This window comes from Amaranthus tricolor, chromosome 1 (assembly GCF_026212465.1).
Source record: "Amaranthus tricolor cultivar Red isolate AtriRed21 chromosome 1, ASM2621246v1, whole genome shotgun sequence".
Taxonomy (NCBI): domain Eukaryota; kingdom Viridiplantae; phylum Streptophyta; class Magnoliopsida; order Caryophyllales; family Amaranthaceae; genus Amaranthus; species Amaranthus tricolor.
In genome coordinates, this window is record NC_080047.1 from 14,951,979 (window position 1) to 14,972,651 (window position 20,673).

Genomic DNA, 20,673 nt, shown 5'->3' on the forward strand with positions numbered 1-20,673 from the left:
AACTCAACGTATGAGTACCCATTTTGATCGAATTTATAAATTAGAAGCCCCATAAATTTGATCGTGATATTTATTTTTCGAAAAAATTATTAGCACTAGTGAAAACCACATTCAATATTTTCTCGATTTGCATGTTAAAAAATTGACCTATAACTATTTATTTCGAACGAATTTTCAACCTAAGCACCTTAGAAGGATAATCGCGACGTTTATTTTGCAAAGACTTAAACAAGATTTTTACTCATGTTAACATAAAATGTATATATAAGTAAATAAGAAAGTGAATTTAAACAAGATTTAAAATTTAAATTAAAGTCAAAGGTCACTTATATGAAATCAATGGTAAAATTAATGTCAAACTGAAAATCTGAAATCCAAACAACTTAACTCTAAATGTTTATATTTTTTAATTTATAATATCTATATTTAGTAAAAGAAAACTTTTGAGTCAATTTTTAAAACTAAACTTTAAAAGTGTTTAAAATTAAACAAATAATCAAATTCATTAGAATTAGGTTCTTTAATGGATCCATGTCATAATAGATATGATTTTTTTTTTCCTTTGGGTTGACTAGACAACATACCTTTCCAAACCAAACTTGCCTCAAATCTTTTCAGGATAAAACTAAAATTAAGAGTTCAAATCCAACTACCATTCCCATCGGTGGACGCCATTGCCGGTCGCTTGGTAATTTATCCCATCTCTGACCTTATACTTTGAATCTTTCTCCGCCATGGCGCCATAAAATATCATTTTTACAAACAAATATTCATTCATCATTTTTTTATAAGTTGTATTGTATGATTATTGATTACTATGATTGATTTGATTTGATTTATACACAGATCTTTAAAAAAGAAGAAAATTATTGAGATTTGCCAATGGGTAATGCAAATGGAAGAGAAGAAGAAGGAAGCAATAATAGTATAGGTAATGCAGCAGATTACCTTACAGCTAATGTAAATCACCCACATCCACGATCATATCAACATGGTCATAATAATTCTTCAGAATCTATGTCTAATTCACCGCCTGAGAGTCCTCGTCGTTCTCGATCGCCTCTTATGTTCACTCCTCAGGTTTTCTTATTCTAAAGTCAAATTATCACTTTCTTTTCATTTATCATATTATACCTGTTTGTGAGTTGGTTTGTTGTATATTAGCATATGGGTAATACCCTAACAGGAGGATGAAAGGTTAAGGAAAGTGTTTTTAACATGAGTTTGTTGACCTGTAATTTGACATTATTTATGTATGATTCATGGAATTAGAAATTGGGTATGCGTTTGTTATTACTAACAAGGTAAGGTTGCTTACATAACCCTCCCAATCCGACCTAAATAGGAGATTCTTAATGGTGTTTGGTAATGAAATGAGAATGGGTATCACGATCACTTCTTGCCTCCACTTTATTAGGGATGAAGCATACACACACACAGGTGAGTTGGTTAGCATTCTCCTTAGGTTTTGTTATAGTGTCATTAGTCCTCTTTAATCCCTAGACACTAGAATTAATTACTTTTGCTTTTTGTTCAAAGTAAATTACTTCATGTTTACTCGTCCATTTTCATGGAGTTTGGGTTTATGTGTTCTTTGGCTTTTGGAATGTAATGGACAATAGCTTTTATATGTGTTTGCATTTCATAATCAAATAGATGACCGCTCCTTATTAAAAGGCTATTATTGAGTTATGTACACTGGACTCTTTTTACTACCCATTGTAAGAGAGAGTGTGTTAGGGTACATATTGGTTATGTTGGTGTTCACCTTTTTGTAGGTTGGAGTGTGGGAAATTACTTGGAGGTACCGGAGTTCAAATATAAATAGTTGATTGGACAGTTGGGTTCTGGAATAGTTTTTGTTGAAGAGGCAGTTACCTAACTTTTACTGTCATATCGGGATTCGGGGTAATATGTAATCAAAGGGGATAACGCCTGGTCCTCATTTGCGCAGTTCTTCTTCCTTTTACCATAACTATATTCCGTCTTTTTGTTTTTTTTTTTTACCTCTAATTCATGATAACTCTCATGAAGCTCATGAACACTTATTCCTCCTCAACCTGGTGATTATAACATTGCATCTTGAGATTTTGTGGCTCTATTAGGGAATTGAGTATGGCATCGGTAGGCTCATGTTGAATCCTTGCTAAGGTGCCTTTCCAAATCTCAAAATTTCAGAATTTTTACTAATATGCAATCAGAGAATTTTGACTGATGTCCTTATATCGTTGGGGTTCAGATTTATGGTTTTTGATTTTGGATTATAATGGACTTTATTCTAATGACTCATTAAATCATGTGCACTTCTTATATATGTAAAGTTGTACATGATGTTTGCTACCAAGGATCAATAAAAAACAATCTCTTCAATAGTGTTAAGGTTGCGTACATCTGACTCCCTAAACCCACTTAGCCACTTAAAGGCATTGGGGTAATGTAATGTAATGTGATCAAAGTATTGATGGTTAAAGATGTACCAAGTACATTTGAGACCATGTGAAACATGATAAGGAAAATGTTCATAGAACAAGGGTAAGTAACTATATCCAAGTTGATAAGATTGAACAAAACAACACTCTATTACTAAAATGTCATTAAGTGGCTCCCCGCCTAGGAAAAGTGTGGGATGATTAGATGTTGGTAACCATTGCCCTTGTAATAACAAAAATCAAGTTTGGACAAAATGGAGAAGTTCAGGTGGGATGCAGTAGTTTGTATTTTAAATTCTAAAACAAGTTATGGTAATGAGGTAGGCACACTATATGTAGCACATGGCACTATAGAAGATATAAGGATGTTCCATTATCATTATATTCTCATCGGTGGAATTTATGAAGGTTGGCCATTCCGTTTTAGTTGACTTCTAGTTCCCTTTTTGTATTAATTTTTTGCTTTCACTTGTTGATCAAGTCTTTTGACCATAGAAGATAGGTCTTCTTACCTATGCTGAAAGAAAAACAATGTTGTAAGTGAGACTTGGAATGCGATTTTTAACAGTTTTTTCTAACAATGAAGCCATTGACAATTAGTCTTAGTCCATTGGGACACTTTAAGGATTGCATGTATATTGGATGTGAATCCAAGCACATCAATAGCTCATGTTTGTTGGTGGTTTGAGATATTTGACTTTCATGTCCCTAGCTATTAAATACTCATCACATTTGGACAACCTTTGTGATAGAAAGGTTCAAGTTTGGGCTACGAAATGTTAGTCCTATACGTTCATCATATGTCTACAATCCAAACATTCTCGAGTGCATCCAAAAAGTCCTAGTCTAAAGAGTATTGTATACATAAAGGTGATGAACGAAAAGTTAAGCATTAATCTTTGGAAATGCTTGGATAATACTCGCTGATTTTTGGTACATCTTTGAAGGGAAAATACATGCTTATTTGGAGTCCATTGAAGGTGGGTGTTTATTAGACCATTGATCATTGGGTTACATTTCTTTAAACATTGATCATGGGCGTTTCATATACATTTGGACATTATTATCATGGATTGTTGAATGACGAGAGCACATCACTAAAGTGGGTGTTATGCACTTTGTTATGGTAGTAGTCAAGTGGGTTAAAAGCTTAAATGTACAAGCATTGAAGAAGCCAATGCTACACGCCTAAATGACTAAGTCCTTATTATTGGAAATGGTGTTACAAGTTAATGTTCATTGAAGTGCTTATTCAATTAGCGTTAAACCAACATCAAAATCATCATTTGAAGTATAACTAGTACAAGATGAAGAAGTTCTTTGCATAATTCTAACTTTCAATTATCATTAAAGCTTAATAATAAACTTGTAGTAACTCATTTAAGGTTGTTCCATAGAGCAAGTAGGCATCATTATAGAATCTTTAGCAAGGGCAGAGCAAAGATTTTGGAGACCCTACTTATTTTTGCGATGTGTTTTAAAATGGGGCTCATTATTATTAAATTTTTTTCCACTTCAAAAAAAATAATTCAAGACAAAATTTATTGTAACATTATATTACTTTAAATATAAAAAAGGTTTCAAACAAATCACTTAAAAAGTGTTGCTCAGAATCAGGCTTGAACGACACCATTTAATATTTAAGGCGCCTTATTTCTGGGGGCCCTAGACCGCGAGACAGTCGGCTACCCGGGATGCCCTAAGAACCGGCGATGATCGTTAGGAGTTTTATTTCAGCTTTAGTTTAGTACTTTACATGCTGTTTTGATGTAGGAGTTACAAGCAGTTGGAGAGTCTTCTACTTGGATAGTTGGAGGACTGTTTTAGGGTCTGATCATGTCATGCAATAGCTATGTGTCTGTTCTATAAATATAGAGCTAAGTCATCTTAATACATTTGAGTAAAGCTTACTTGATTTTGAACAAAAATCCAATTTGATGTCTTATTAGATTTGCTAGTGCTTACTCCCTATTGTTTGTATTTAAATGTTACAAACAATAGCTTTAAGGATAGGTGCTGTGTCATGTAGCTAAAATCCCCACCAAAGTTAGTACCTTGTGTTTAGGTTGTTGTGGCCTATCTTTATATTTTCATTTGTTCTTGTTTTTCTTAGACTCACCAAGATCATCCTATCCGAAACATAGTGCAAAATATCGCCCTTTTTACCTCTAGATCTGTGTATCCAGATAAGAAGAGCAACGGTTGTTGTGCCCTTTATGATGAAATGAACAGCTGTAAGAGTGTCATACTTTTTTCTAGGCTCATAAAAAACTTTCTTTGTTATGGTTATGGGTGTCCATTTTGTATTCTGTTTGCAGATGGTTTAATATATACAAGATACTATCTCGTCTTTATCAGCTATTATATATTTGATCACAGAGTAGTATTTTCAAAGTAGATGGACAATTTCTTCTATGTTTTGTTTCTGCAAGTTTTTTGATCGGCATGATTAAGGGCCTCTTCTCCCTAACTTATTTTCAGTTCTAGTTTAGTTTGCCCATCACTTTCACTTTCATATCATCATTTTATGCAATAAGCTCAGTTCAGTTCGTATGGGGAGAAAAGACTCCAAGTTTAAGACTGTCTTTCCATTTCAAAAAGCTTTTGAAGGGTTATAGTGTGAGAAGAAACACTGTTACATAAATGATACCTTATAACGACCTACATATCGTAACAAGTCCGCAATTCATTTAGTTCTTTTGACCCTTTCAGTGAGTCGTTGCTATCATTTTGAGTTAAATTTAGCAAGATATCAAATGTTGTGTCCTCATTAAAAATCCCAATAATTATGATAATGCTTTGCAGCTTCCTGTGGCTCCTTTGGATAAGGATGATGGCAGTTTTTTTCATAATGGTATGTGGCAGACACAGTGGCCTGGAGCTGCTGATCAGCCACCTGAAAAAGGCATTCCTACTGTGATCATTTGGAATCTTGGAGGTAATAATGTTGCTGTGGAAGGTTCCTGGGATAATTGGACATCAAGGTAATTGTTGTTAGTAGCTCTGACTTAAAGATGGTTTAACACATGATTATTTGATTCAAATATGCACCTTGCAGGAAGACTCTGCAAAGATCAGGCAAGGATCATGCTATTCTTTTAGTTCTACCATCAGGCATTTATCATTACAAATTTATCGTTGATGGTGAGGCACGGTATACACCAGATCTACCTCATGTTTCAAGTGAGATGGGACATTATTGTAATGTCCTTGATGTTCATGTGAGTAAAACTTTTTTTTTGAAAAAAAATTCTCTGGTATGAAACTTCTGTTTAAATGGTCTAAACACATGTTTTGTGTGGCATTGAGTTTCGTCATTGTCCGTTTAAACCTACCAATCTTCGCTTCTATGAGAAACATACTTAGCTCCATTTATCTGCTGTGTAGCCTACCTAAATGGTATGATGGAAAAAAATAACCGTTTTCAATACAAAATGGTTCCGGTTCACTAACTTTTTAATTTTGGTGTACATGTTACTTGGATGTTTTTCTGATGGATGAATGTGTTGGTTGTACATAATGATGTTGATTTCATCATAGCTTCCTGTTCATGAATGGCTTCTGTTTGAAGAGTTAGGATTTCCTTTACACTATGTTTGGATAGAGGGAATGGAGGGAAAGGAAAGAGAGGGGAATAGAAGGATTTCATTTCCCTCATTTGGATACCATTAGTGGAAGGGAGGGAAATGGAGGGAAATGAATTAGAAAAAACTACTTCACATTTTATTCAAAACAAATAATTTCAAAATTGGAAAGATTTGGAAGGAACACACATCAATCTCCCTTTTCCTTCGTTTCCCTTTTCTCTCCTTCCCTTCATTTCCTTCCAAAAATGTTATTCAAATTTCAAAGCGTTAGTGTAGAAAGCATTCCAGCTATGTGTATGAAACAGCTATAGGAGAATGCTGTGTGGAGAAGATTGAAGATTCAATAGTTTGGCTATCATGTATTCTGAATGTCAACATACTTTTCATATTTATTTGAATGTTTTAACATGTAACGAGACATTTTTTTTATAGATCCATCTTAAGTGAAAAAAATAAAATAAAGAAACTAAAAAACTTTTCTTAGTAGCAAACAAAGGAAATAAATCTCATCATCTTCTCTCCTAACTTTTTTTGCCAAGTAATAGAAAAAAGCTCCAAAAATGTGGGTTTTTTGTTACGAAACAAAGCAAAATGGGTCTCTTATCAAGATTATTTGTTATTTATGAGTGATTTTTATGCACTTTACGTGTATGAATTTGGAATTAAAAATTGTTAGTGTCAACCAATGCTTTTAGGACATGTGTCCCCACTTTTGTTCATGGAGATGTTCACCTCATGAATATTTTTGTGAAAATTCACAAGGCTTGAACAAGTTTTGCTCACTATTAAGATTTCCAAATTAATTCTTAGCCTATAAGGAGCATTATTTTGTTCACCATTAAGAATGAGCACCATTTACAGTTGCTGCTGTCTGTATACTAGCGTTTCGATGAAGTGTGCCTGGGTTCTAAAGCTCAAGGCTTGACAGACTGCTGGGAATCAAAGGGTTACAAACAGAAAAAAAAAAGAAGGAAGAACGATTCAGAGAATGTGGATTGCTATTATCACACAGTGATTGAGTATTACAAAACCCTTCTTTCGAGAGGAAGGTGCTCTCCCAGTGACACGATGTGTTTAATAAAAATTGCCTGCCTCCCCTTCTACCCCATTCTCTTATTATATAAACAGATTCATAACAAACTTTCTCAAGTATGCTCTTAACAAGGTAGCTAGGCTAACAAACTCTTAACAAACTTTCTTCTAGATTTACTATATTACCCCCTACCCTCAAAACTGTAATTATCTCCCAGGTTAGCAACAATTGGTGGCTTCAACCATCTTCTAGTGACTTCTTCTTGGGCCTTCTAGCATAGGTGAAACGGATATCTGTTTTGGGCTGGTTTCTTGCACAGACCCAGCACTTTTATATATCTGGAGTGAGATGCAAACTGTTATTTCTCACAGAGGTCAGAATCTTTATTTCAAGGTAAAGTGGCTCACTTTGTACTGATTACAATTGCATGTCAAGGCTCTAGGATCCCTATCACCTTAGTGTGTGTTGCAAAGTTTTGAAACATTTCCCTACCTCCTCCTCCATCATTTCTTATAAATGTATGTGAATTGTCATTATTGGATCATTGGATGATCCAGCCTATTGCAGATTTCTTTCTAAAGCCATTCTCTGATCTTCTTTTTGCATTCCTGATTTCCCTAATTTTCTCCTCCTCAGTACTTAACGAAGTTGTGATCATCTTTCGCTAATCTTCATCACCCAAAATTGAATATACGTGAGCACTTCACAGATACTTTTTGTTCTTGCCAACGTTAATGCTAACAAGTTAGCTTCTTATTCTTGGATAGTCTCTCCCTGATGTCTTGTACAGAATGAAAAATTTCCTACACCCCCCTGACTTGGTTTCTTTTTCTCCTTGAACCCATTAGTTTTATCAGCCAATCTAGGGTTTCCTCATGTCAATAGTGTGTGTTCGGTAGTACATTTCGCTGATTTTTTAACTTCTGTTCCGTTCTATTGGATGGGGATGAATCTCTTGATTATTTATCTTGGAAGCAGAAACAAGTACGTTCAACGTCATATCATTTGACAAAGATCAGTTAACAGGCCAAGCGGTCAACGGGTCAAGGTCTAGTTTTTATCTGTTGCAACAACTGTACTCTATCTCTCGAGGAGTTCCTTACTTTGATTCAACCATCCACTGTCTAGTGTAACCATGACCATTTTGAACTCTAGATATGAAATATTGTGTTTCATATTTCATTTTATAGGAGAAACTAGAAGAGGAGTCCTCTATTGACAATAAGGTTTTATGTGCAATTTTAAATCGTTATCTTAATGTGTATTGCTATAGAGTACAAGATAGTATGTAAAGACTAGATACTTGTATAAGGTCTTGAATAATTGCCTTTAACTACACAACTTAAGGCTATATGCTCAATATGAGACGAAGAACATATAAAAGGATGAGCTAATAGAAGATATACACTATGAATTTTATGGGATTAAGGGTGACATGAAAGCTGAGGGATTGAGGGATTTAGAATAGAAAGTGACATGAAAGCTCTATATCTCTTTCCAGTGAGTACAAAGTATGATTTTTATGGGGTGTGGGTGCTGTAGAATTTGCAAAACTGATGCATTCCAGAATAGCATCACCATATCTGAAATTAGGTAATTTTGATTCAAATTGACTCGATCTGCAAATTAGTAATATAAAATTTGTTTAATTTGTTCTTGATAAACATGATACACCCATGTATATCCCTACCATTATATGAAACATCGTTCAGGTTTTAACTAAGCCCAACCCAATCGATGCCACATAGTTACATCTCTAATGTTTTATTATGTCAAAGTTTGCTAATTCTGCTTTTGCATCATAACATGTCTACTATGTAGATATGTCAGTGCTTATGATACAGTTAGGGAACTGGATTGTGTAGGAAGGCTGCTCTGCATCGTTAGCATTGTGCTCATCTTCGAATGTTTAAGCCGGTAGATAAAGCCTATATAAAACACAAAACGATAGCTATTGAAGTATGGATAAGCTCAGATTGCGGTCATGGAAAATTTTCTCTAGAATGTTAAGATATTTAAAAGGTTTTATACACTTTATATATGCAGGACTATGTACCAGAAAGCCTAGATAGTGTAGCTGAATTTGAGCCGCCACCATCACCAGACTCGAGTTATAGTCATTCATTTCCAGATGAAGATGATTTTTCAAAGGAGCCAATGATAGTACCGTCCCAGCTACAGTTGAGAGTCCTTGGCATACAAAGTTCAGATGAAGCCCCATTGTCGAGGCCCCAACATGTTATGCTGAACCATCTTTTTATAGAAAAAGGGTGGGCTGCCACTCAGTCAGTAATTGCTCTTGGTTTGACCCATAGATTTCAATCAAAATATATCACTGCTATCCTATACAAGCCATTAAGAAGGTAAAAATTGGCCCCTTTTTGTGTTTTTTTCTTTCTTTTTCCCTTCCAATCCCTTTGGTTTAATTTCGAGTTTTCCCCTTCCCTTTGTATTTCCTCATTTGGGTGGGTGTCAATACCATGTAAAGTACATGAACGTGTGAAATTAAAACTGTTAATAGTGAACACATACTCGTCTCATTACATTTCTTTGTATGGTTAGCAATTTTTGAACTTTTCTAATCATTGTATGCTCACGTTGTAAAGTCAATTGTAAATTATGTGCATGTGTTGAGACTTGAGATCAAAGTACAGGACAGAAGTCGAGGTTGGCTCAAGAAATTATGGAGTTTGGAAATTGCTTTCAAAGAGTCGACATGTTTGAGTCTCGTCTATTTCATGGAAACTGCATATTCATTTAGCTTTGAGCTTTTGAAGTTGTGCATTTCATTACATGAATCCCAAGTTACAAATGAAAAAGAATACATAAATTGGTGTGAGAGACAGTCTCTCCGACAGACGCATCAGATATATGAGCTAAATACAAATTAAGAGTAGGCTTCTTGTTTTGAGGTCGTCTCTTTGAGAGACGGATTCTCACAAGAGTAGCCGGAAAGAATATGATTAAGTACGCAATGGTTAGGTTGTGTTATTGTTGATGCTAGCTTCTGTCGACAATTCGCTGCTACGTGCTCGACTGTCTTCAGATCCCATTCTTCACCATGTTTATCTGTAGTTCACAACTAGCTTGTAAGAATTGGCTTCAAATGGTTAATAACTACAAATGGGCAGAGAAAGACCGTCGAATTTTGAAGATTTTATTTATATTTCTTAGTTTTGCGTAAAAGAAAACAATGAAAAGAATTAAAAAGAAAAGAAAAATGGAAAAATGTAGCAATGAGAGTATAAATTTTGCGGTCAAGCAAACCCAAGAATAAAGAATAAAGTGGACAGAGACTAGGAAGTATCGAGTTTTATCATAATAAAAAAGAAAAATCTGGAATTTGATTTTCACCTCGTTTTTTCATTCCCTTGGCAAAAGAGTAAAGTAGGGAAAAAGATATTATAAAGAGAATCTAGTCACAATTATTTTTGCTTTGTAATAAAGTTAATATATTGGACATTCTCATTTGGAATATGTTGCATATCATAACAATTTAGTGGCAAAGAACTTTTATTTTCTTTATCAATGTTTAAATAAAGAATTAGATTCTTATTTTTTATTGATCAAGAGAATCAATGGATCTTTGATAAAAAAAATACTCATGGGAACATTTTTCTTTTTCTAATAAGATAGACATTTTTTTAAAATAATAAATAGATACACTAAAATTTTATTATTTGAAAATTGTAGAATATAATTTCAAATGGAATGGAAAGAATAAGTGAGGACCAACAAATTCTCTTCATTCGGAGTGACTATAATTAGAGTGGGAATAAAAGCTTTGGAATAAGTGGTAGCCGGTAGCCGGTAGCCCAACATAAAAGTTTAACTACTATAGAAAAGTGAATTTTTTTTAATCAGACACTTTTTATTTTTTTTTTTAATTTCAAAATTTTTATTTTGAATTGTCACTTTGATTTATATTTACACATCTTATATTTTCTCACTTTTAATACTATACACAATTTTATGATTTCCTACTATATTTTCTTTAACATTATTAATAAGTGTTGCAATTTCTTAACTACGGAAGGGAGTATTACTCTTTCTTGTAAGATGGTTGGCAACACAGTAACATGTCTTTTTTTAGTTTCCAACCCTAACGCTATCGTTTGTACTTTGTACTCCAAACATGTCTATTTCCTAGCATGGCTTTAAACACATCTGAAATTTTATTTTGAAAAAGTAACTTAACAATAATTATATAAAAGTTATTAGCAAAAATAAATTAAAAAACTCATTAATTTAGGTTTGGATGATTGAAGTAGAATTTAAAGTTCGAAGAAAATAGTATAAAATATTTTTCTATTCGTTGAAATCACAACTTTTACACAACATTTGATAATATGGAGATAGAGAAAAAGAAAAGGAAAACGAAGAGATTGAAATGAAATTGAAAGAAAAAGCTCATTTATATTTAAAAAAGATAAATTCTTTTAATATTGAAAAAACTTGAAGGAAAACACACTAATCTTTCCTGCCCACTCATTTCTTTCATTTTTAAACTGAAAAGGCGAGTGATTCAAATTTGAAGGTAATAAGAATGGGAGTTAAAAGGGAAAGAAACGCACAGAATACGCGAGCAGAAGCAAGATTTACAGCGGGTCTTCCAATTACGCTTAGACTTTTTCTGCCGTCGACTCTCTTCCATTTTAACTTTTCTCCGCCTGAGGCATCACCATTCACCAGCAGGATTATCACCCCATACCTGATAGTCTGTCTGATACGTATAACTCCCCTCCATAATACTATTTTATAATGACTAATATTATTAGCATGGAAAAGTTTCCTTCTTTATGAATTGGTTTTCTTAATTTATAACACAATATACCACCACACAGTGTATAAGATTCGATGATTAAAAAGATGATTTCAACGTTTACCAGAGAAAAACAATACCAATCATAGAGGAACAAAGTGTATGATGCTCCACAACACAAGAATCATACTCACTTAACAATAAGATAACACAACACAAACTAGGTTCATTTATTCTAACTTTATTAATGGCTAACTGATCTGATCCCAAAACGACTTAATCTTTTACATTCAATTTTCATGTAAGAAAGCGGAATTTTTGATAAACAGCTGGGTTGTCCAAAACACCATGAATCGGTTGAGCAGCTATCTCAAATTACCAATAAATAGCGGAATTTTCATCAAAGTTGTAATAATAATGTGTACCAAATATCTAAAATACAACTTTGGGTTGCCACACATGTGCCCATGTGCATTTTGGTTATTCACGCTGGATTCATCCTCTTTACTAGACAGATAATCCCATTATATTATAGCTCAGCCAGCAATTTGCATCTACAACCAAATCATAGACCATATTGCCTCGACGGTTTGGGTGACGTACCAAAGTGAGAAAATGCAAACACAATGATCTAATCAATCAATAATAAAAATAAACCTTGTTGGTTTTAAGATATAATCAAAAGTCAGCTACGAAAAGCCATAAAATTGAATCCAATTGTTCTAGTTTCATAATACCAAAGCTTGAAATTTAAATAGAGTAGCAAAAATCTATCAACCCAGAAACTTCTAGAACTCAAGACAGGGGCAAATAAGAAGATAGCACATAAGATTACCTACACAATTGATGCAAGCAACGAAAACAAACCATCATCAAAAAAACTAATAATAGTGCCATATGAGTTTGACCTAAAGGAGATAGAATTCGGAAATCTCATCCAACTTATCTGCCCCTGTCCTGTATTTAGTTCAAGGGTTTGAGTAAAAAGACTCGGATGATTCTCACTTGGCCATCATAACCTTGACGAACTCCTCGTAGTTGATCTGGCCATCACCATCTACATCTGCCTCACGGATCATTTCATCAACTTCTTCATCTGTCAGCTTTTCACCAAGGTTTGTCATCACGTGGCGAAGCTCAGCAGCAGAAATGAAACCATTTTGATCCTTGTCAAAAACTCTGAAAGCCTCCTTAAGCTCCTCCTCTGAGTCAGTGTCCTTCATTTTCCTGGCCATGAGGTTGAGAAACTCTGGGAAGTCAATTGTACCGTTTCCGTCAGCATCTACTTCATTTATCATGTCCTGGAGCTCTGCTTCAGTCGGGTTTTGACCAAGTGAACGCATCACAGTTCCAAGTTCCTTGGTGGTGATGCAACCTTTAGGAGAAGGAAAAAAATCACATCACTAGCACGCCTTAGAGAGCAAGAATCAAAGTATCATAACAAACATGCACAAATTATCTTTCTAAAGCATACTAAGCAAATTCTTTTAGGTTTAAATGTTAAAAAAAAAATGACCAAAAAGAAGAAGCTTACAAAACAGTAACAGCAAGAAAAGGCAAAACAGGAGCTGTAAATCCAAAAAGTAGGTAAAATGTATAGGTGGGTGCTGAATGAGCATAGAATAGGAGCTATAAATCCAAAAAAAGGGTACTGTACACCCAATTGTACATTATTCAAGAGTAATGATCATAACATATCAAACAAAGCCAAATGCTCTATACCAGATAGGCAGATACCAAATGCTAAAGGAAAAGGTAATCAACCAAAAAAAATATCATAATTTTCTATACCCTTCAAGTTACGTAGCTAACAACCTTAAACAAAATTTTAAGAAAAATCTACTGAAAGCATTCACATCGTTATATGTTACAATGGACATTGTTATCAAGTTCAGACAAACAGGATAACCCTCTTCCTCCCCTCTATAGTTCATCGCCTCAACCAACACCAAAATACAACTAAAGAACAAGTCGGTGTTGAAACGGCAAAGTTGAATTATCCTAACAAGCTTATTATAAAACCAACAACGAAGTATACATTATGAAACACTATCAAACGCGCGAACCAAGAAATTAAAAAAAAAAAAAACCTACCCACGTCCTTGTAACATAATTGAATCGCTAGGGCCTAAGCAATTACAGTAGAGATAAAGTAATGTAAAAGAATGTAAAGAGGCATAATTTTGGTATTATACAAGGTCAGCCACCTTGCAAGTATCCATAACGACTAAGGGGTAGGGAAAACTTGTCAAAGACCTTAGGAATCAAAGCTCAAAATAGTAGACCTGTTTTGGTCTTTTGTTTGTTACCTATAATGTTCAACATCATTTACATAATTTATCCTAGCGTCATCACAACGCAAAAATGTGACTCAAAATCTGTGTGATGAGAAAAGATTCGATTCACTGGATAATTCAAGTACCCAATCACAAGCCAGCAGCTTAAAAAACCCCAAATTTCATGCAATTTTCATCATACCAACCACATTCTATTGCTTCATCTAACACAAATATCCATATAAATATCAAATACAAGATCTAAATAAACTCAAAGCATCAATCGAATCGGTAACAAAAGCATGATATAATCATAAGAAAATCCAAATCACAGCAACAGAAAACAAGATCTGCAGAAGAAAAGATGAAAAAAGGCATAATAATCGAAAGTAATGAGCAATCAAAGAAAAATGAAGCGAAAAGAGGAAAGCAAACCATCGCCATCCTTGTCGAATAGGCTGAAAGCTTCCTTGAATTCGGAGATCTGATCATCACTAAGTTGATCTGCCATTGTAACGGGAGAGAGAAAGAGATCAAAGAGGAGAAAGAGAGAAGAATGAAGGAAGGAAGGAAGACGAGGCTTTGAAAGAAGTTAATAGGAAAATGAATGGGAGAGGTGAGAGGGTATTATATAATCAGAAGTCGCGAATATTAATGAATCCGAGAGTTACGACAAGACAATCATAACCAAAACCAAAAGGTGAGATAAAAGAAGAGGGAAGAAAGGTTGGGCCCAATTACTTCAATATTGGAGTTTGGTATCAGATTCTTCGGCCCATTTTTTAAAATTTGAAATGAATAAGCAAAAAATAATATTGGTCTCTCTTCTGAGAGATGTCTTTTTTAAAGATGATTCTCAAAATTTCAGTCCATTATGTTAATTTAAAAAAAAAATTGACGCGTGTGTGTAAGTGTAATGTGAAAAGTCACATAATATATTTGGAGTTGACATTTATAACATAATATATTTGGTGTTATACCAACATATATTTGAGGATTATAATATTATTTATTTGGGATTATAACACAATATATTTGAAGCTATAAAAATATTATAATTTAAGGTTATAACATATAATATATGAGTTTATAACAACATATATTTGTGGTTATAATATATTATATTTGGGGTTATAACATAATATATAATTCGGTATATAATAGTCTGTGTTTGAGGATATAGTGTTTTTATAACACCAAATATATTATGCTATAACCCCAAATGTATGTTGTTATAACTCCATATATATTATATTATTACTTCAAATATACATTGTTACAACTCTAAATATATTATGTTATAACCAAAAATATATGTTGTTATAACCTCATATATATTTGTTATAACTTCAAATATATTATGTTATAATCCAAAATTAATTATGTTATAAACCTCAAATATATGGTGGTATAACACCAAATATATTATGTTATAACCCCAAATAAATGTTGTTGTAACCCCAAATATATTATGTGACTTTTCACATAACACTTACACGCGCGCGTCAGTTTTTTTTTTAAATTAACATAATGGGTTGGGCTTTTGAGAACCGTTTTTAAAAAAGACGGTCTCAAGTAAGAATTGTTGAAAAAATATAAAAAAATTAAATAATAGTCAAATTTTTAAAATATTTTTCAAGATAAGCAGTTTTTTCTCAAAGTAGAGGTTCAGCTTGTTTGCTGTTACTAACAGTGAACAAAGATTTTGACCCCTTTTTTTACCAAACTTTTTTGTTTGCTGTTGGTAATAGCGAACAACTAGTTGAACCTATTTTTTTCCTTTTTTTAATGTTTAAAATTACAAATCAATATAATATATACGAATATAAGTTGAAGCTAGTTGAAGTTGTTTATGGGCGGGATTGGGCGGGTAGAGAACCGGGTAATACCTAAAAAATCTACCCGCGGGCCCAAACATTCAAAAGCCCGCCCGCATTTGCGGACATATTTTTTTGTCGCTACCCGCCCATTTTTAAAGCGGGCGTAACCCATGGGTAGGCTGGTATTTATTATATAAAAATTTAAAATATAATACAAATTATAAAGTTAAGTGTTAATAACAATTAAAATACAATACATTATCCAAAATATTCCAAATACATAAAAACTCTTAAAATACTCAAATTACATGATAAAAAAATAAGTTGGATGATCCAACAAAAGCATTGCATCATCGATTTATCTTACGACGGAGTACAAAGTCCAGACATATACCTCCTCCAATCATTATAAGTTTAAAAAAATTGTTAATGTGGGTATGAATACTAATTACTAAAGTTGGGTATGTAGTAGTACTAAACAGTAGAAGTGACTACTAGTTTCATAATCAATAGAGTTAATTATTTAATAATTAAAATATTAAACTAAGCAGGCAAGCGGGTATACTCGCGTACATTTTTTTGGTGTCACTACCCCCATTTATCTTGGCGGGCGAGTATTACGCGTCCAAATTTAAATTTTTTTGAAAAACGTTGTCCAAGCCCACCCATGAACAGCTCTATTTTATACATATATACTTATAATATACATATATACTAATATATACATATATACTTATATACATATATCTAATGTATAACAAATCAATATAATATACATATATACTTATATACATATATAAATAATGTATACAAATTTAAATATATAAATATACATATATGCTTGTATACATATATAACAAATGTATACAAGTGTAAATAAATAAAACACTAGGTATATAATAAACATAATAAATATTATATACATATACATATATAACAAAATATGTACAAATGTGAGTATTGTTCATTCAAAATACAATCGTAAGTACACCTATACAAAGAACTATTGCGCATCACCTTCCTCAACCCTTTCTAACTATGAAGGTCTCTTACGCCTCTTACGATAGTAAGAGGCAGTCGTATGGCGATCAGGGAGAGGAGGTAATTGATATTGAGATGACCCCATCCGTGTGATGACCCCGCTTCCTCGTGGGGGTACGTCACATCAATCTCCTCCAGATGAACGTCAGGAGGAGGAGGTGATCTTTGGACGTCTGTAGATGGTTGTGCCTTCTCAGCGACTTCGGAAATGAAGTGCTAGAACTGCGTCCCTAGGAGTATGCCCTGGGCTATTTCGCGCATAGGCTCCTCGTGGGTAGATTTAATCACAACTGCCACGCCTTGTGCCTGCAATCATTTAAAAGTTAGAATATGTTTATATTATGAGTTGTAGATAAAATTAAACAATATCTAAATTACTTACAAACTGTGTCATCGTCGGTGCGACCGGTGCGTACTGAGCGGCGACGATGATACCTCGTGGTGTCATCCATCAACGACTGATGGAGAGGAACCACGGCATGTAATCTGGAGTGGTAGCTACGCTAACTACATTGATTGGCGCACCATGGGCAAGCAGCTCTAGGTGATGATCCCGACGAGCAATATGTCGCCCGTTGACCTCACTCCAGTTCTTCGCCCCTTGACCCTTATGTGAGGTGAGATATAGCTCAACCTCTGTGTCGCAGGGTGGTGAAATACCCTGTACCATCCCATATTGGTGCATAACGCGCTCGGAAAGATGTACTTCGACTATGTCAAAGCATATCAATGATACAGAGGCTCTCCACGCACTCGACTGTATGCCTGAGTGCTGAGGCAACGTAGAATATGCCTCAGTGGGGTACACGTCCCAACGAAACTACAAGTTAAGAGGAAATTAATAAATTACCAAACCATGGTAGTAATGAGGTTAAGGAGTCGAGTATTTACCTGGTCTAGGCAAAGTAGATCCAGCTGATCACGATAGAATCTCACACAAGATCCAGTGTGAGTCTTCGTGCATCGATTAATTGACCACTGCGATCCATACGGGAGCTCAGGCGGTAGAATGACAGGTGGAACAACAGCACCATGGCCAACAATCCTTATTGGTTGCCCAATGAGGATGTGCTCGTAAGCCCAAAGCTATGAAATGTAAACATAATTAATTACATGTAACTATTCAAACATATTAATAAATAAAATTTTGAAGTTAGTATTACTTAGAGAATAATTAGTGGTCCTGCCATCTCCTTCACGTTTTTTTTGGAGGCACCACATAGCCTCCTGTATAGGTAACCCAAGGCTGCAGATCCCCAACTGTATTCCTCCATGCGCTCCCAGGGCGCATCGAGTAACGTTAAGTATAACAGCTATACTTGTCTACTAGTCTTGTCGGCAAACAAGACAACTCCAATCAGGTATAAGAGATACGCCTTTGCATATCTCTCAACAGTGACTTCATCAACACCCTCAGGGAGGTGTGAGAATGTCTGCATTAGCCACCTACAATACAACCCGCTCCCTCGAACTGCCTCAGCGGGAGATCGCACTCCTAAGACACTCTCTACGATATCTCGCCAGCTCGATAGCTGGCGGCTAATAGTGGACACGGCATGTCCCTCAATGGGAAGCAGTGTGAGTATAGCTACATCTAAGAGAGTGATAGTAGCCTCACCCAATGGAAGGTAGAAGGTGTGCGTCTCTTGACGCCAACGCTCGACAAGAGCCGTGATCATCGCACGATCCACTCTTCCGTAAGTGACGAGGTGGAAGTCATACAACCTCGCTTGCTGTATGTAAGGAATGATATGTGCATCAATCTCCCACGAAACAGAGTCAGGATGTATAGTGTATATAGTGTATGTGTCGGAGACCTAAAATATACTATAATCACACAAAATCATTACAACTAAGGCAATTCATTCGATAAATATGAGTTTAGCCAACCTGGACATCCTACAGTACACTACTCCTATGATCTGCCTGCATAGTGAGCACACTATGATCATGAAGGCCTGGAACTGTTGGATCCGTCCCAACTACTGCAGAGGAATGTTATTGATTTAGTTTTATAGTGAAGTAGAGGAAGCTTTATGTTTCTATGAATTGTTAGGGAATCAAAATTCGAAGTTTTAAAGGTTCCATCTCTACGGTTAAAGCACAGAATTGGGGAGAACTCTAGTGATCAAAGTTTACTTAATGTTAAAACATAGGTGAACATTGCTTAAATAGTTACTCGAAAGTACCCTAATTAACTATTCACCAGCTACATTCAAGTATATTGAATTGCAATATTCACCGGCTACATTCATCAGCTATTCACCAGTTCATTCACAATTGAGTACATATATAACAAATAAAAATAAAATCAACATTTGAGTACCTTAACAAATACATATATAACAAATACATATTGAGTATATTGAGTACAAATACAACAAATACATATATAACAAATAATATTGAGCACATATATAACAAATAACAAATAATATAACAAATACATATATAAAAAATAACAAATAAAATTTGAAGTATATTGAGTACATATATTGAATCGGAATATTTAACAAATAACAAATAACAAATAATATTCACCATCAAATACATACATTCAATAACTACACAAATAACAAATAAAATCTACATTTGTGTACCATAATTAGATAAGGATGACCTTAAGGAGTATTGATTTGCAAATTTGGCACCTGCATTTGAATAAAAATAAGAAAATTATAATAAATCCTAAAATTCAAAATTCAAGCATAAATCAACTAAAACATTACCTAAGATCAATCCAACTATGATTCAGAACACTTTGGTGATGTTAATTTGGAAGAGGGAGGAATGAATTGAAGAATTAAAGCTTTTTAATGGAGAAATTTGGATGATAATTTTCGTATGTTACAGTTTAGGGTTTCTTAATTTGGGAAAATGAGGAAGAAGAAGGCTATTATAAATTTAACCCCGTACATGTTCGCTGTTATTAACAGCGAACCAAGAGGACTAGTCAAAATTGGTCAAAATCTTTGTTCGCCGTTAGTAAAAGCGAACAGACTTTTTGACTTTTTTTGACCTCCAACCCCAAGCCATAGGTATGGGAAAAAACTGCTTATTTTGGGAAATATTTTGAAACTTTGGCTATTATGTGAATTTTTTATATTTTTTTGCTTATTTGTTTCATATTTTCTTTGCCTACTTATCTTTTCTTCTCCATATCATCATTAACCTATCATCATCAATCTAATATCCCGCTCAAAAATAGGGTTCGGATGAGGGAAGATAACAGAAAATCTATACTCATACCCCTCCAGAGAGAGAGTCAGAAGAATGCAGTTAATTTTAACCCCAAATAATGAAAATCCTGCATTGAGAGAAATATAAGTGGCATCGTTGCGTCAAGAGCAAAACCACATGCAAATAACAACATTAGACAAAACTAAAGTTAAAAGAAAAGACTAAGAAAATATATAGAATAACTAAAGAAAACTATTACTAGTCTAAAATATGAATTCGGCGTATCCAACATTAGATATCATAATCCTTCTCCAAATCTGTAAAAAAAACCATATGCAAAGTCTCTTTCTCTCCCTGTTTTTTTTTCATCAGTCTTTTTATGCATAATTAGTGGTTGATCTCTCTGGCTTGAAAACAAATTGGTGCTCCCTAATCATCGTCTTTTATCTGATTCTCCTCTCCATCTCTCTTTCCAACAATTTCATTGTGTGGCTGAGAAGTTTGATCCCTCTATAATTCTCACATGCTTGAGCATCCCCTTTATT

The 20,673-nt window shown here is 34.2% G+C and overlaps 2 protein-coding genes across 3 annotated transcripts; one reads left to right on the forward strand and one right to left on the reverse strand.

Annotated features, from left to right (window-relative positions):
* The first annotated feature begins 539 nt into the window (after positions 1 to 539).
* Positions 540 to 9,623, forward strand: LOC130805419 (SNF1-related protein kinase regulatory subunit beta-1). Its single transcript, XM_057670198.1, has 5 exons — positions 540 to 688; positions 847 to 1,080; positions 5,235 to 5,413; positions 5,488 to 5,650; positions 9,096 to 9,623. The coding sequence occupies exons 2-5, from the start codon at positions 883 to 885 to the stop codon at positions 9,414 to 9,416; spliced, it is 861 nt and encodes a 286-aa protein (XP_057526181.1). The 5' UTR covers positions 540 to 688; positions 847 to 882; the 3' UTR covers positions 9,417 to 9,623.
* Positions 9,624 to 9,810: 187 nt separating this feature from the next.
* LOC130805426 (calmodulin-7) lies at positions 9,811 to 14,705 on the reverse strand. 2 transcript variants are annotated; one of them, XM_057670203.1, is made up of 4 exons: positions 14,523 to 14,705; positions 12,817 to 13,186; positions 11,624 to 11,719; positions 9,811 to 10,118 (listed from the first exon to the last, which is right to left on the reverse strand). In XM_057670203.1, the coding sequence occupies exons 1-4, from the start codon at positions 14,596 to 14,598 to the stop codon at positions 10,115 to 10,117; spliced, it is 546 nt and encodes a 181-aa protein (XP_057526186.1). In that variant the 5' UTR covers positions 14,599 to 14,705; the 3' UTR covers positions 9,811 to 10,114. The 2 variants fall into 2 exon arrangements, with proteins under 2 accessions (XP_057526186.1, XP_057526190.1); XM_057670207.1 differs by lacking the exon at positions 11,624 to 11,719 and having other exon boundaries at positions 9,814 to 10,118; positions 14,523 to 14,703.
* Between the last annotated feature and the right edge of the window lie 5,968 nt (positions 14,706 to 20,673).

Bases quoted from the DNA above. Each gene is read 5' to 3' on its own strand.
- LOC130805419 (XM_057670198.1), top strand. From the start codon at position 883: ATGGGTAATGCAAATGGAAGAGAAGAAGAAGGAAGCAATAATAGTATA. The intron at 1,081-5,234 runs GTTTTCTTATTC...AATGCTTTGCAG, and splicing joins CTCTTATGTTCACTCCTCAG to CTTCCTGTGGCTCCTTTGGA. The intron at 5,414-5,487 runs GTAATTGTTGTT...TGCACCTTGCAG, and splicing joins TGGGATAATTGGACATCAAG to GAAGACTCTGCAAAGATCAG.
- LOC130805426 (XM_057670203.1), bottom strand. From the start codon at position 14,598: ATGGCAGATCAACTTAGTGATGATCAGATCTCCGAATTCAAGGAAGCT. The intron at 13,187-14,522 runs GTTTGCTTTCCT...CTTCTCCTAAAG, and splicing joins ATTCGACAAGGATGGCGATG to GTTGCATCACCACCAAGGAA. The intron at 11,720-12,816 runs GTGAGAATCATC...GTGATGCCTCAG, and splicing joins GTCAAGGTTATGATGGCCAA to GCGGAGAAAAGTTAAAATGG.